General features: G+C 40.8%; 1 protein-coding gene across 1 annotated transcript in view; it reads right to left on the bottom strand.

The window, feature by feature from the left end:
* Nbas (NBAS subunit of NRZ tethering complex) overlaps positions 1–13,766 on the bottom strand; it is a 248,911-nt gene that overhangs the window by 35,931 nt on the left and 199,214 nt on the right. Inside the window, exons 45-47 of the mRNA XM_048353401.1 lie at positions 10,047–10,265; positions 6,683–6,885; positions 4,532–4,621 (exon numbers count right to left, since the gene is read on the bottom strand). Of these exons, the coding sequence (XP_048209358.1) occupies positions 4,532–4,621; positions 6,683–6,885; positions 10,047–10,265 (512 nt within the window). The remainder of the gene's footprint in view (positions 1–4,531; positions 4,622–6,682; positions 6,886–10,046; positions 10,266–13,766) is intronic.

The raw sequence follows: 13,766 nt of genomic DNA, 5'->3' as shown, positions 1-13,766 counted from the left end.
AAACAAAGAGGAAAAGCATGAAGTATTTAAGCCTTGCCTTGGGTTTCAAATTTTTCAAGATAAGAGGTGGGTGGGAAATAACAATAAAGACTTTGATCATGTGAAAATCCAGACTGGAAGAAGGAAAGTGATTCTATTTCTGTGATGTTTAATGAAAGCAAGGAGAAGGTTTACTGAGCTTAGGAATAAATGAGAGGATCATTTCAAAATACATTTACTTCATTACAAGTCACACAAATGATTAGTAAATGTTATTAAATTTAAAAAAGGAGAATCTCCATAGTTTCATTATAATCCAATAAGCAACTGTTTCTACGTTTTTCCTTTAATAAGAATGGGGGCAAGTATTATACTGTAAGGAGCAATCAAGTCCACTACTTTAAAAATTAATCAACACAGAAAACTCACACTAAAAAAAAAATCAGATTTGGCCAAAAAGCTGACAAGTCAGGTGGAACATAGAACTCGATTCTAGAAGAAATAGCAACAGTAGAAGCAATGACACCACCAGCACGATTTCTCTGCTGTTTTGTACTATACAGAATTCTTCATTAATTACCTGCCATCATCTGGTGAATTAAATTTTATTCATCCTTTGGGGCATCACTAATACACTATTTCACACTCGTGGGTGCATTCCTGTTAGGAAATTTTCAAAGGTATATGATGGCAAAAGTAGAAGAAAGAAATGTGAAAAAGGCAGAAAAACCCAGGCAGAGACAAGATGGGGGAAGCCATTGCTTGAGGCCTTCCCGCCCAAAGCTTAGTCCATGGAGCTGGTAAGACATGAACCATTCCAAGCCCTACTTAGACACACCTGATCCCCTACATGCAGATCTTAAGCACTTTGAATTGGGAGGGTGCCACCTCGCTCTCCAAAGCAGGCTCCTTCATGCCAGGCAGATATGACAACTCAGGGAAATTCATAGTACCTTCTTCCTGGAGGAGCCGGCACAAGTTCCATCACCTCTCTGAGCTTTACTTTCTAATGGGTACAGTGGAGCTAATACAGTTTGGTAGCGGTGTTGCTGGAGGACAGAGTGAGCTACTGAGCAGCACCCTCTGCAAGGCTTTTGGTCTTGGCATAGAGTAACGGGTGATGGGGAGGGCATAGGAGGGCAGAGTATGTACTTTTTAAAAACCAGTAATAGCAGCATTTTACTAACTCCAGGCTTAGCAGATGTGATTATTTGGTCACATTTATCTTGGCGAATGAATTTTGAAAAACCTATTTTTCTAAAGCAAATGAGTAAACTAGATAAACTAGAAATGCATATTCTCAAAAGATGGCATGAGAGAACCCATGTCACAGGGAGGGCACATGCACTCAGACATAAATTTAGATTCCATGACCCTCTAAGTAACAAATCACCCAGCAGTACTGATTTCTAACCCCTGCAATACTTAGCCCGATGTCTAGAGGCGGGGATGCATGTCAAGTAGAGAGGCCAGCATCTGGACGGGGTGGGGAATGTGCCACTGGTGGCTCGTGTGGGAGGGTCTTTATGCGATCTCCCATTCCCAAAGATAACACAAGAGGAAAGGGGATTTTCTGGGTGAGTCAGAAGCTGCCATGACACAGCAAATGACAGCTGTGCCAGCATAAGAAAGCAGGACGGCATTGCAGATGATGGCATACGCTACCTAAGAAGCAGCGTCAAAACCAAATGCTTGGTGGTAACTGTCAGTGTGCACCTACATTCTTACTCCTCCCTGCCAGGAACGTTATGGGATGGTGTCTCCATAACCCAAGAGCCCATAGCATGTCTGTATCTATGGAACGTTTGAGAAGTTATTTCTAAGGCAGCAGATACTGCTGAGTGAGGGGCTGGGAGTGCAGGAGGTCTGGTCGGTCATCAAGACACGGAAGGTCTCCTTGAGGTTACGGGCAAGGCAGGGCCAAGTAATGAGTAGAAAGTTCTCCTTTTACAGGCTGGGACCCCATGCCACTCACCCAAAGCCACTCCTTGAAACTACCCCAGAACACAGGCACCAACTCCTCCATGGCACTGGACCAGGCACATTGTTGGACGGGAAATCCAAGCAACAGGCGATCAATGTCCATTCAAAATATACTTACTGAGAACAGAAGTTAGGATTATCTTTCTTTTTTACCTCTCTTTTTAAGCAAAACCAAAGAACCTCTTTATACTTTTTTTTTTTTTTTTGGCCAGTCCTGGGCCTTGGACTCAGGGCCTGAGCACTGTCCCTGGCTTCTTCCCACTCTGCCACTTGAGCCACAGCGCCGCTTCTGGCCGTTTTCTGTATATGTGGTGCTGGGGAATCGAACCTAGGGCCTCATGTATCCGAGGCAGGCACTCCTGCCACTAGGCTATATCCCCAGCCCTCCTTACACTTTTTAAAAGACACCCTCGTTATTCTGTTTCTCCTCTCCCTACAGTCTTTTGCAAACCTAAACAAAAACAACAACAATGAAAAGGCCAAGCTGGATTTGTTGGAATATCTCACTGGAACTTCATCATGAGAAGCACTGCCTTCCAATTTTAAGATGTTCCCAGGGGCAGGCCCCTGGGGAAGCGCTGGGAGAGGCACACCGTGGTGCCCCTAGGAGGAGCTGCTCCCTCATGGGGGGAGGGGGGGGCTGGGGACTGGAAACTGCTGCTCACTCTGGGATTGCGATGGCAGCAGTGTGATGCAAGCCCCAGGACCTACTCTGCTACATGTTGTCCTTCCAGGGGCCCAGACAGTATCTCAGCTGGAACGAACACCACTGTTTACCTTTTCCTCCTCCAGAGACTCATTGCAGAAAGCAGGTCCCTCCTCACAGAGGGTTTCCAGCCTGACTCCCCTGGAACCATGAGCTCATGAGGTTAGTGTCTACTTCTTTATCCATATATAACTCCTCATGATTCAACACAGAGCAGGACAAACGGTGAATAATTAACTATCATTTTTAATAAGGGATCTAAATTATCCAGTGTTGTAGCTATTTTCTTATGTGAAGACCTCCACTGAAGGGGCTTCAAATACTGTGCAGGGGATGGGGAAGAATGAACAGCGGGTTCTGCAAGCATGTGAGCACTAACAGACGATGTAGAGCCAGGGTAAAATCCTGCTTTCATAGCCCATGTCTACAACACCGATCATGGCAGTTCCACTCTCTGAGCTTTCATGGCCTCTTCTGAAAACAGCAATACCCTATGTTGCCATAATATCATTACAGACATTAGATCTACAAAGAAAGGCAGGAAGTGTCATAGTAGACCGAATAGAATATAAAAGTGTTCAAGCATTAACGGGAATTGTGTACAAATGCATCTGTACTTGAACAGTAACTGGAAGGTAATGAACACACTGGAATAATTTTCTTACTCAGTGGAACCATGAAGGCATTCCTGAAACACGTCATTAGCGCGTATCATATTTTCAATTAAAAAGGAAACTGAAAAGAGGCCAGAAGGGGCTGCCCGGGCCCTCAGGTACACAAGGGCGGCTGTGTACACCGAGGCAGCACCTCTCCACGAGCTGCCTCCTGCACTCTCCTCCTCAGGCTCCGCAGTCAGGCTGCAAGGTAGGAAGCTGTTGGGGAAACATTAATGGTTGGCCTCATCTTTTTTACTCCTTCTCCATGGGAGAAGAAAAACACTTGTTTTTTTTTTTTGTTTTTTTTTTTTCCCCCATAACCTGACTTGTATCTCCCTGGAAGAAGTCTTACCTTTGGTTACGAGGGTGCACTAGCTAACAGCAGAAACTTGAGGCAGGCTGCGTGAGTCTGAATCTCAGCTCTGCCATTTAACTCTCACTTTCATTAAGTTCCTTAACCTGTCTGCATAGAATTTTCGCATTTTTAAAATGAAAATAGTACCACCTATCTCATAGGGTTGTTGCGAGAATTAAATGATATGCTATGTACAAAAAGAAAAGTTCTTTGTAAGCATGGCATTAGTGATAGACACTTTTTATTTTATTTTATTTTATTTTTGGCCAGTCCTGGGCCTTGGACTCAGGGCCTGAGCACTGTCCCTGGCTTCTACCCGCTCAAGGCTAGCACTCTGCCACCTGAGCCACAGCGCCCCTTCTGGCCGTTTTCCATATATGTGGTGCTGGGGAATCGAACGGAGAGCTTCATGTGTAGGAGGCAAGCGCTCTTGCCATTAGGCCATGTTCCCAGCCCCATAGACACTTTTTAGCTTGTAAAGCCTGTGCACTCTGAATTCCAACAAAGGCACACTTAACATATAAAGATGTTTTTAATCTATTATAAGCAATTCTAAGGAAGCCCACACTTCAGTACAGAAGTTGCATACTTAATCCAGTAAGCCTCGTATAGGTGAAAATCCCTTTCAAGAAGCATGCAGCAGTTTCCTTAGTCTCCCTATGGAGAAGACGAAAAGAGGCGATGTGGGCAGCACTGAGCTGGGAACCCAGGTTTTGGACACCGAGCCAGTCCTTAGCTACGCAAAAGGGCCCCAGTTCCTCCTCTGACCAGCCCTACAGTGAAAGCCTCAAAAGTCGGCTTAGTAAATGCAGGTCTAGGACTCTGAGGAGAGCGATATGGTGCCAGTCTTACCCTTGGTCCACACTGGTATGCACTGCTGCGACAACACGTTCCAGGACCTGGAGGGGGTCCCCGAGCCCACCAAGGTCGGCACTGCCACCACTGCAGAGAGAAGAGCGGGTCAAGGAGGGTCATTCCAGACACAGAAGTGCACAAGATATGCACACTCAGATGAAGCCAGCTAGACTGTGCCACGGTAGAGACTGCCTGTTCATAGCCATTGTTCTGTGTGCGTCCACAAATGGACCACGATGTGCTGAGGATGGGGAAATAAAATGTTCTCTGCCATTAAGTGGCTCATGCTCTCCTACCAAGAGAGTAATAGACATTTGGTGGACATTAAGCATTTTCACAGTAGCCTCCATTTGGGTTTTTTTTTTTTTAAAAAAAAAACTAATATTAACTTTCTACTTAGTTAACTAATATTAACTTTTTAACTCGAATTTACTTTTTACTCTTCTACCATTCATTTATTTCCACAGTGGTTAAAACTACTATTACTATGCCCATCCTACAGATATGTCTACAACTCTAGCAAATTCTGAAATGCAATAAAGGGAAAAGGAATTTTATATGAGCTTCTGGAATAACTTCATGATCTAAAGAAATCACTAGATTCTGTGACTTTTGAGTCTTTCACATTTTGTGATGATTCAATTTTGCTAACTTCTTAGAAGGTAAACACTATAAACACTGCCACTAATAGCACCTTTGTCTTAGAAAGAGAGGTTATCAAACCCTTCAAACTGCATATCCTTCTGCCGAAAGGTTTAATTCACATTCATCCAATATTGTCTGTGAGTCAGAAGTACTCATAGATAATAAGTAAATCTCCAGTAATAGAACTAGTATCCGCAAGGGGAGAGAAGCAAAATTCTATCAAAAAATTTTAAGTGTAAAAATACATGTCATACTTTGTTTCAATTCTTAACAAGAATGTCCAGTTTTTAGAAAATAAACTAAACAAAAAACATTAATTGCTCAAAATGTTTTGGTTATGAGCTTGATGAAATTCTAAAAATAAAACTGTAAACAAAAAGGTATAAAATGTGGTAAATATTTTATCATTTGGAAATGTGGTTCTTATAGTCCACAACCATAATAATAAGCAAGTAATGGAACGATGCTTTATTCACTAAGCATGTCTTACTTCTTTAAAAATGCTATTGTATTTTATGTCTGTCCCTATAAGTAGCACTTTGGAATAACTCAGAGCTCTTAGGTGTATGAGGTTGGGGTAATTAAACAGATAAAGGCTCATTTGATTTGGGTTCAGCTGCAGAAAACTGACATGCATTTAATCAAAAAGTTCCTCAAGAGCAATACAGAATTACAAAGAATGCTTAAAAGGAGAATAAATTAAATACAACTAAATCTTTCAGTCTAATTGCATTATTCACAGAAAGCACTTGATGCTTCATTATTTTCTTAAGTTCACTTTGCCCTCCTTGCTAATGCTCTCCAAGGCAGTCCTGCAAAGAGGCACTGGCATCCCACACCAAGGAAAATTTCTCAGTTGTCAAGTTCATGCCATTAACTGCAGATAAATAATGTCCTCAGACACTTAGCAGATAGCCAGCTCCTTCAGTGTATGATGAACCTTGCTTTGCTCATTCTGAAAAAAATCATTTCCCACTATCTCAAAAGTGGGAATTAGAAAAGGCAGATCTGAGCAGGCCCACTGAAGGCCCAAAGCAGGCAGGCTGGCTCTCAGCTCCGGGCTTCTCATGCCATTCTCCAGGTTCAAGAATAATTTGAGGAGGGCTGGGAATATGGCCTAGTGGCAAGAGTGCTACATGAAGCTCTCAGTTCGATTCCCCAGCACCACATTTATGGAAAATGGCCAGAAGAGGCGCTGTGGCTCAGGTGGCAGAGTGCTAGCCTTGAGCGGGAAGAAGCCAGGGACGGTGCTCAGGCCCTGAGTCCAAGGCCCAGGAATGGCCAAAAAAAAAAAAAAAGAAGAAGAATTTGAGGAGGGGAAATACTTTTAACATGTTGCACATTAAACCAACGAGGAGACACTTCATGGTTCTTATTCTCAAGGTTTTTCAAGACTTAAGGCTTTGAGAATACAACTAATCACTCACTTGAAATGCATGCAGACGGTTTAGTTTTATAATAACCACCATGTGGGTTTTTCTCAATGGTTACTTTAAAGCTTACCTCAATGCAGAGATTATTTTCTCAACTGCACTGTGTACTATATCCTTGGGTGAGATGTCCAGAGGACCGACGGCCACCTCTAGCAACTGCTGGATCATTCGGAGAGGATGACCATCCAAACACATGGCCACAGCATGATGGTGGAGTTTCCCTTTGTCAGATCGGGACAGATCATAGAGGTGACTGTATTTCTGCAGTGCTTCCTGGAAAAATACAGATATGTATCTGTAAGTATTTAGTGAAATTTATTTATGATGTCCTTTCACCAAACATATTACAACCATCAACACCTTACCATAGGTCAAGGTTAAGCCAAAATCCTAACTTCAGCTTTTTTAGGGTCTTCCCTCATCTAATACTGTACTATCTTTTCTCCTTTCCTTCTTTCTTTCCTTCCTTCCTTCCTCCCCACTTGCTCTGATGTATCTGTATAGTGGGCCTTTGTGATCTCAGATTTCAGCATTTGTAAAATGGTAAGGATAAAAAGTTCTTGGAAACAGAAGGCATTTGTGAACCTAACTGCAATGATAGAAAAGTCAATCCTTTGGCACAATGCCAGGCATAAAGCAATACCAATAGGTATGAAGTTCACGGTTGCTATTTATTGTTGAGCTAAAAGCATGTAATAATTACAAGGTATTGAACAGCAACAATATAATCTCATGTCTCTTTATAGTATTCTTAACAATCCTGAATATAATGTTTTGTTCTTCAAATCAACCATGCAAAATTTTTAACATAGGTAGTTTTTGGTAGTAAATAATTAATCTTTTTGTAGTATGCTGTAGTGATTTCAAAAATAATTTGAGAAAAGCATTTAATCGGAAGTTATCTTCTAACATGTTATACAGAATACCAATGATAAAACATTTTCATGAATCTGTACTCTAAAGATACTTTAAGACTTTAGTGGCAGTTCAGCTGCAGAAAACTGACATTTATTTAATCAAAAATCTTTTAGAGTTGGATATGGAAGTACTTATAGGCTAAAGGAAAGGATGACTGAGATGGGCTTCAGAGTAATCCATAGCCACAAGACGAGGGCAGGTAAAGCTCGCACGAAAGAAGATGGGCTATTTTTTGGTAGTTGTTGAAACTGGGAGTTGGGAAAATTAGATTTCATTTCATTATTCTCTCCATAGCTGGAAATCTAGTCTTTTTAAAAACCCTTGTGAGTCAGGCAAGGCAATCATGCATCCTTATCTCAGAGGATCGGAGGAGTGGGACCAGGGCTCCCCAGGAGGAAGGCTTTACCCTCTTGGGGACCCAGGCTGACCTGGCTGAATGGCGTTCATAAGGAATAACACACCACTTCAAAATCCTTACCTATAGGAGTTTTGTTAATCAAACCCTTGAATACATTATTCTACACAGTGAGGGACCATATTTACTCCAAGAAGATCGATGGCAATTCTTTGGAATTTAATACTGAATATACTTAAAAAGTAAATAAGTACTTAAAAATTTCTGTGTGTAAATTACTTTTACTTGAGGTTTCAAGTTTTTATCCTAGCTCCTGTAATTACTGATTGTGATATTATAAATATGGATAGGATAAAAATCAAGATAGGTAAAACCAGGTATTTTTTATAAAAAATTCTGTATCATTCACATCATCATTTATTGATACTCGTTAGATAGGCTAAAAGGTACTGGGTGATACAAAATAAAATGCTATCAAACTTCTGAATTATTCCTGTTGTCTCTTAAGTAAAAGATTTGCATTCATGGGTCTCATACATTTTTAAGGCTCCTTTTGTTCACTAATCTGAATTTCTCTTGTGATCTTTCTAATCGAGTACATTTTATCTACAAGCAAGAATATAATTAAATAAGTGTAGATGATTTAAGAAAAATGAAAGAGGAGGTTAGTGGCTATGCATGGGTTCATTTGCCCAAGAACTAAAGGTCAAATGGAGTATTATTCACATATCTAAACAGGTTTTACTGTTATGACAATGGTTTGCATAGTAACTTGTCAACTCCTTATTTGTGAAAAAGAATATTTAAATTCCCATGACTGTTAAAACACAGACTAAACTTTCTGAGGGTCTCACAGGGCTTCTGTTTCCTTGTATGGTGCTAGTGCATGCATCATCATACCTCACTAAGGACCAGGGCTCTGAAGCCTCATGATGGTGTTTTGGAAAACCAGAATCTCAAGTAGAAACCAAATGGAACAAGTATACTAAGCAGAAAATTCACCAAAACATGCAGCATTAAAACAGAACAAGGAGGGAACATGTTATATATTTCTAAAAATCTGTTGGAGCGATTTCTGATTTTTTTTGAAAACTAAGGGATAAGGCCTTGTTATTATTTGGTTGGAGACAAAAATACGCAGCATCCAAAAGAGCTTGAAGAATCTTTGTCTTTGGCTTGCCTTAATTTCAGGATTCTATCCAGTGTCCCTTCAAGTCCTGCTAATTTAACACCGCCATTCCTCTCACCACTCTCCCCCACACTCCTTTCCTTCCTAGGTGTTATCTGTATCATCTGTGTTATGCAGCAAATTCCTTTTGAAAGAGGAAAGTGAATCAATCAAGGGATAACGATGAGGTTAAGGGCCGTGTTCAAGAATATCCGTGGATCTGAAAGACCTCTCAAAACTACTGCTATCACGAGGATCTCAAGTGTTCACCAAGGTCCGTCCAGGTGGCCCCATGGTGCTGTTGATGTGTTAATGGGGGATCCCAGTGACAGCTCTTCAGGTCATGCGAACATGACCTTGAAGGGCACAGTGGTCTCCAGCCCTTCTTCTTTCCTCCTCTACTTCTTTGTCACGAGGTGACTGCTTTGCTCCACCATGAGCTCCTGCCATCATGTGCTGCCAGAGACCAAAATCAAAGTGGACAACTGATCATGGGTGGGAAAGAAGCCTTTCTTCTTCGTAAGTTGACTATTTTCATTTTAGTTTTAGTCAAGTTTTATTATTATGCTATTTGTTATGGCCACAGAAAAGTGACTAAAACAACTACCAATGAAGGCTTAAAGAAGAACTAAGTCAGATGCCAGTGGCTCCTGCCGATCATCCTAGCTACTCAGGAATTAAGAGATGGCTGTGAGAGGATCATGGTTCCAGGACAGTCCAGGCAGAAATTCTGTCAGAATCCATTTCACAGGGCATGGTGGGACATGCCTGTCATCCAAGACAGGAGAGGAAGTCTACAACAGATAGCTCATGGTCCAGGAACATGTCCTGCTACGAATCAAAACCCTAATATCCGATGTGACTAGTGCATAAAAGGGCTTTGAATCAGGTTCAGTGGTAAAGCACTTGTCCCTATCCAGTACCTCACCTAAAAAAGAAATCGTGAAAGAATATCCTGGTGCTGAGCGAAGCCTCCCTTTCCTCATTTTATACCTGCTCACTGCTCTTCAGAGAAACAATGAAGCTGTGGCCAAGCGTTTCCAGATGGGCGAGTGACTTCTCCAGATGATTCAACGTATCAGCATAGGTCACTTTAGAGTCACCAGCTTCCGGAACGGCTTCTTCAGGATTTTTTTTCCTTGGCTTCTCAATAAAATGTTTGACTGTCTTGATGGCCTTTCTCGTCATCTCTTCACGTGCTTCCACGGTCAGCTTTAAAACAAGAGGAGTCAGGGGAAACTTACATAAATGTTGGGGTGGATAAAAGTATTACACTAGTTACTGATTAATACAAAAGGAGTCATTTTTAAAGCCATAACTTCTAGTGTTGACCATTTATTATAACAAATAATACAAGAGAAGCATAAACTCTGGATGATGGCACACCCTGTAATCCCACACTCGGTAGGCTCAAGTAGGGAGATTTCAAGAGTTTGGACAATTTAAGTTAGTTTGAGGCCAGCCTGAACTACAAAGACATTTTCTCAAAACAAAAAAATCAAACACAAAACCCAGAATCTCATGGATAACTGTAACTGCATGCTCTACAGCTCCCCCTGGACATGTCTGTATGCTCACAGATTCTGACAGAGTGCATGAAAAGTGCATGATGCTTGAACCAAATCAAGGCTGAATAAAAATTAATACTGTAGAATGAATCTCTTCTTTCTGCACATTTATATTTGTTTTCTTAGGGAATAGAAATTTAGCAAACTGTTTAGACATACCAATTTGCCAAATATTCCTCCTAGCCTACTGTACAATGCAGAAGTGTTTCACCAATAAACCAGGAAGAAGACAGGAAAGGCAAGCAGTCACAGGGGAAGGAAGGAAATGAGGTCCAGGAAAAACAAAGGGTCTCAATTCCAATAGGTACAGCTGTGATTTTGTTGTACATGGCTCAATTAGCAATTGCCGATCAACCCTAGAATGAATGTATACTAGAATAATGTACATTGGAAGGAAGGCAAACACAGAAAAATTGTCTAATATTTACTACCTAGTCCCAGATACCTGGAAACTTGACAAAGTGCTTCAAGCCTTCATTTCTTCATCCGAAAAAGATGTAAAGAAATGCCACTAACTGTATAATATCATTTTAAGGAATTGGATAGTATATAAAACAATCAATATAGTGCTTTGCGTATGCAAGGAAGTCAGATTTTCATTTGACCAACTAATAAATTCACAGGCCACGCTCCCTCTACCAGGTACTCTTTTATCTTTCTAATGAATTTGTCCTGTAGTTCTCTTTAGACCTCCCTCTTTTAAATAAGCTTTTCAGATTCCTTAGCGTGAACTCAAGGATTTTCACAAGTTATTTCCAGTATAATCCTGTCTGATAGTATAACTGTTACCAACACTCGTCCCAGCCTCAAAGACATGTCATCATTCCCAAGTGTGATTCTGTGCCTGTTGTCTTTTGCTTCCCTCACTGGGGGGATCCACCCAGGTTGATCTGTCTTCTCAGCCACAACAGGCAATCCACTGGCAGTCCTCAGCTCTGACATCCACACGCATGACCCTCTTCCTTCAACGCATATTGCTCTGTCTCAGCTTCTGAGCCTGACTTCATTCTGCGCTCTGCTAAAACTTGCTTTTGGTCATGCAGCACAGGTGACTGTTTTCAAGAGTTTAAATTGTTTGACTTCATCACCATAGTATCATTTAAGAAAGATATTTTTCCTAGTTTAATTGATCCTCAAAATAACCAAAATAACCTGATAGTTACTAGACTAACCCTAAGTGAATTTTCCTGAGATAGCCAGGGTCTGGAAGAGGAATGATATTATAATAAAAGACAGCAGGGCTTTTATTTGACTAGGCATGTGACTTAATTCATGCTTTTCTCAACTTTACACTACAAAACAGGTTCACCATAAAGGATTCCAGGGTATGATTAAGAAATATAAGCTACCATACAGAATTTAAACCTAGCTATTTTTTTAAACTGGTCTATGATGAAGCAGAAGTATAAGAAAAAGTAACTGAAGAAATGTATGAGGATGTAAAACAGCAGTTGCTTTACTACACCTGGTGGTCATATTATACCTTGGTTCTTAGAAGGCTACAGTATTAACACGTTACTCATTGTTAATGCGATAATCAAGGTAACGGTTTAACAATTCCTCACAATAAATTACTATTAACATAAATGGGTTTTATAAAGTTGGGTGGTTAAATTGTTCCACATTCAATAACTAGGTTCTGATGAGCATCTATTTTCCATGCTCCGTGGAGAAATAAGATAAAAGTACAAAGCAGGTCCGTGAAGCAACCACATATGTTTGGGATAAGACAGTGGAAGAAGAACATAGTTAGGACTCATCTATGACATCAGCAAACCTTTATGGACTCACCCTTCAAAACATATTCAGCATCTAAGCATTTCGCAGCACGTCTGCTGTCAGCACTAAGTTCTTAGACACCACCGTCCATCAGAAAGAGAATGACAATGCTCGGAACCTGTCTCCCAATGTAACTGGGCTCGTGCTTTCATCGGACACAAACGTTCTATCTCAGTGCGCCTATCAACTTCCTTAGAGTTGGCAAAAGCATGCTCCAGGCAAGATAATCTGAGCAGAATGGTATATGCCATTTCTGAGCAAAAAGGGCTTGGCAGGCATGGTTCAAGTGTTAGAGCACCTCCCCCAAAAATGTAAGGACCTGAGTTCAAATGCCAATACAGTAAAAAATAAAATAAAAATAATCCACATAGATTGTTACTCATTCCCTTTTGAGAACCATAGCAATCACAGAGAGCATGGCGCACCAATGCACTGCTAGGAAATGGCACAGTGTACATCAGCTGGATACGAAGCGGCTCTAAGATACAGAGTCCTTTACACCCTCTGCACAGGAAATGAGGGAGCATTAACTCTCTGTCCTGTTTAAGCCCTTATATACTTCAGCTCATTCTGACAAACAACAGATCCTAAGAATAAGGAGATGTGGCTTTGCAAAAATAGTAACCTATGCCATGTTCTGATTAAATGTTTAATAAATTAGTGGCCTATGGTAATCTAGGGGTATGGATTACATCCCTAATGAAACTGTGGCTCTAGCAAGGCTGGAAGTGAATGTGTTCAGTGTTCTAGGATGCTACAGCTAAGTATTGTAAGAAAGAAATTAGCTTAGGAAACCATTGTATGTAGGAATAAAGTAGAAAAGAGAAACAGCCCATAAATTCAGTTTTTTATAACAGTGCTTTAAAAAAACACATTAATTTTCTACTCTTGTGGTAAAAGACTGACAAATCCATAGATAACAAATGCCAAATAGAAGCTGTGGAAGATTAAAATGCTTCTGGGGAAAGATAAACCAAGGGTGTGACACCTGTAAATTCTTTCAATTGGACAAAATGACTCAGGGCAGAGATCCAATTAATGATGTGGTCCTTCATAGGAACCTGATAGCTTTAAGGTAGCTCCCCTTTCCATCGAGAAAGAAGATGTATGGGGTGACACATTGAAGATTTATAGTTAAGGTGAAAAATGTCTTGCAAACAAATAAGCAAACAAAAAGACCCCAGAGATTAGCTTATGGACACAAGCTGTTAAAAGATATCTAATATTTAAGGCTTCACTAAATGTCTGAGATAGTAGTGCTGCTCGAGAAGATATAAGCTAGGGCGAAAGTTGCTATGGTTAGCTGAAATCAACACTGAGGGCTTCAACCTTCTTCAGGCCGCAGCTGATTACACTGGGCACTTTT

Source organism: Perognathus longimembris, chromosome 8, assembly GCF_023159225.1.
Source record: "Perognathus longimembris pacificus isolate PPM17 chromosome 8, ASM2315922v1, whole genome shotgun sequence".
NCBI lineage: Eukaryota > Metazoa > Chordata > Mammalia > Rodentia > Heteromyidae > Perognathus > Perognathus longimembris.
The sequence above is the reverse complement of the archived record's forward strand: the minus strand, read 5'-3'. Positions and strand labels throughout refer to the sequence as shown.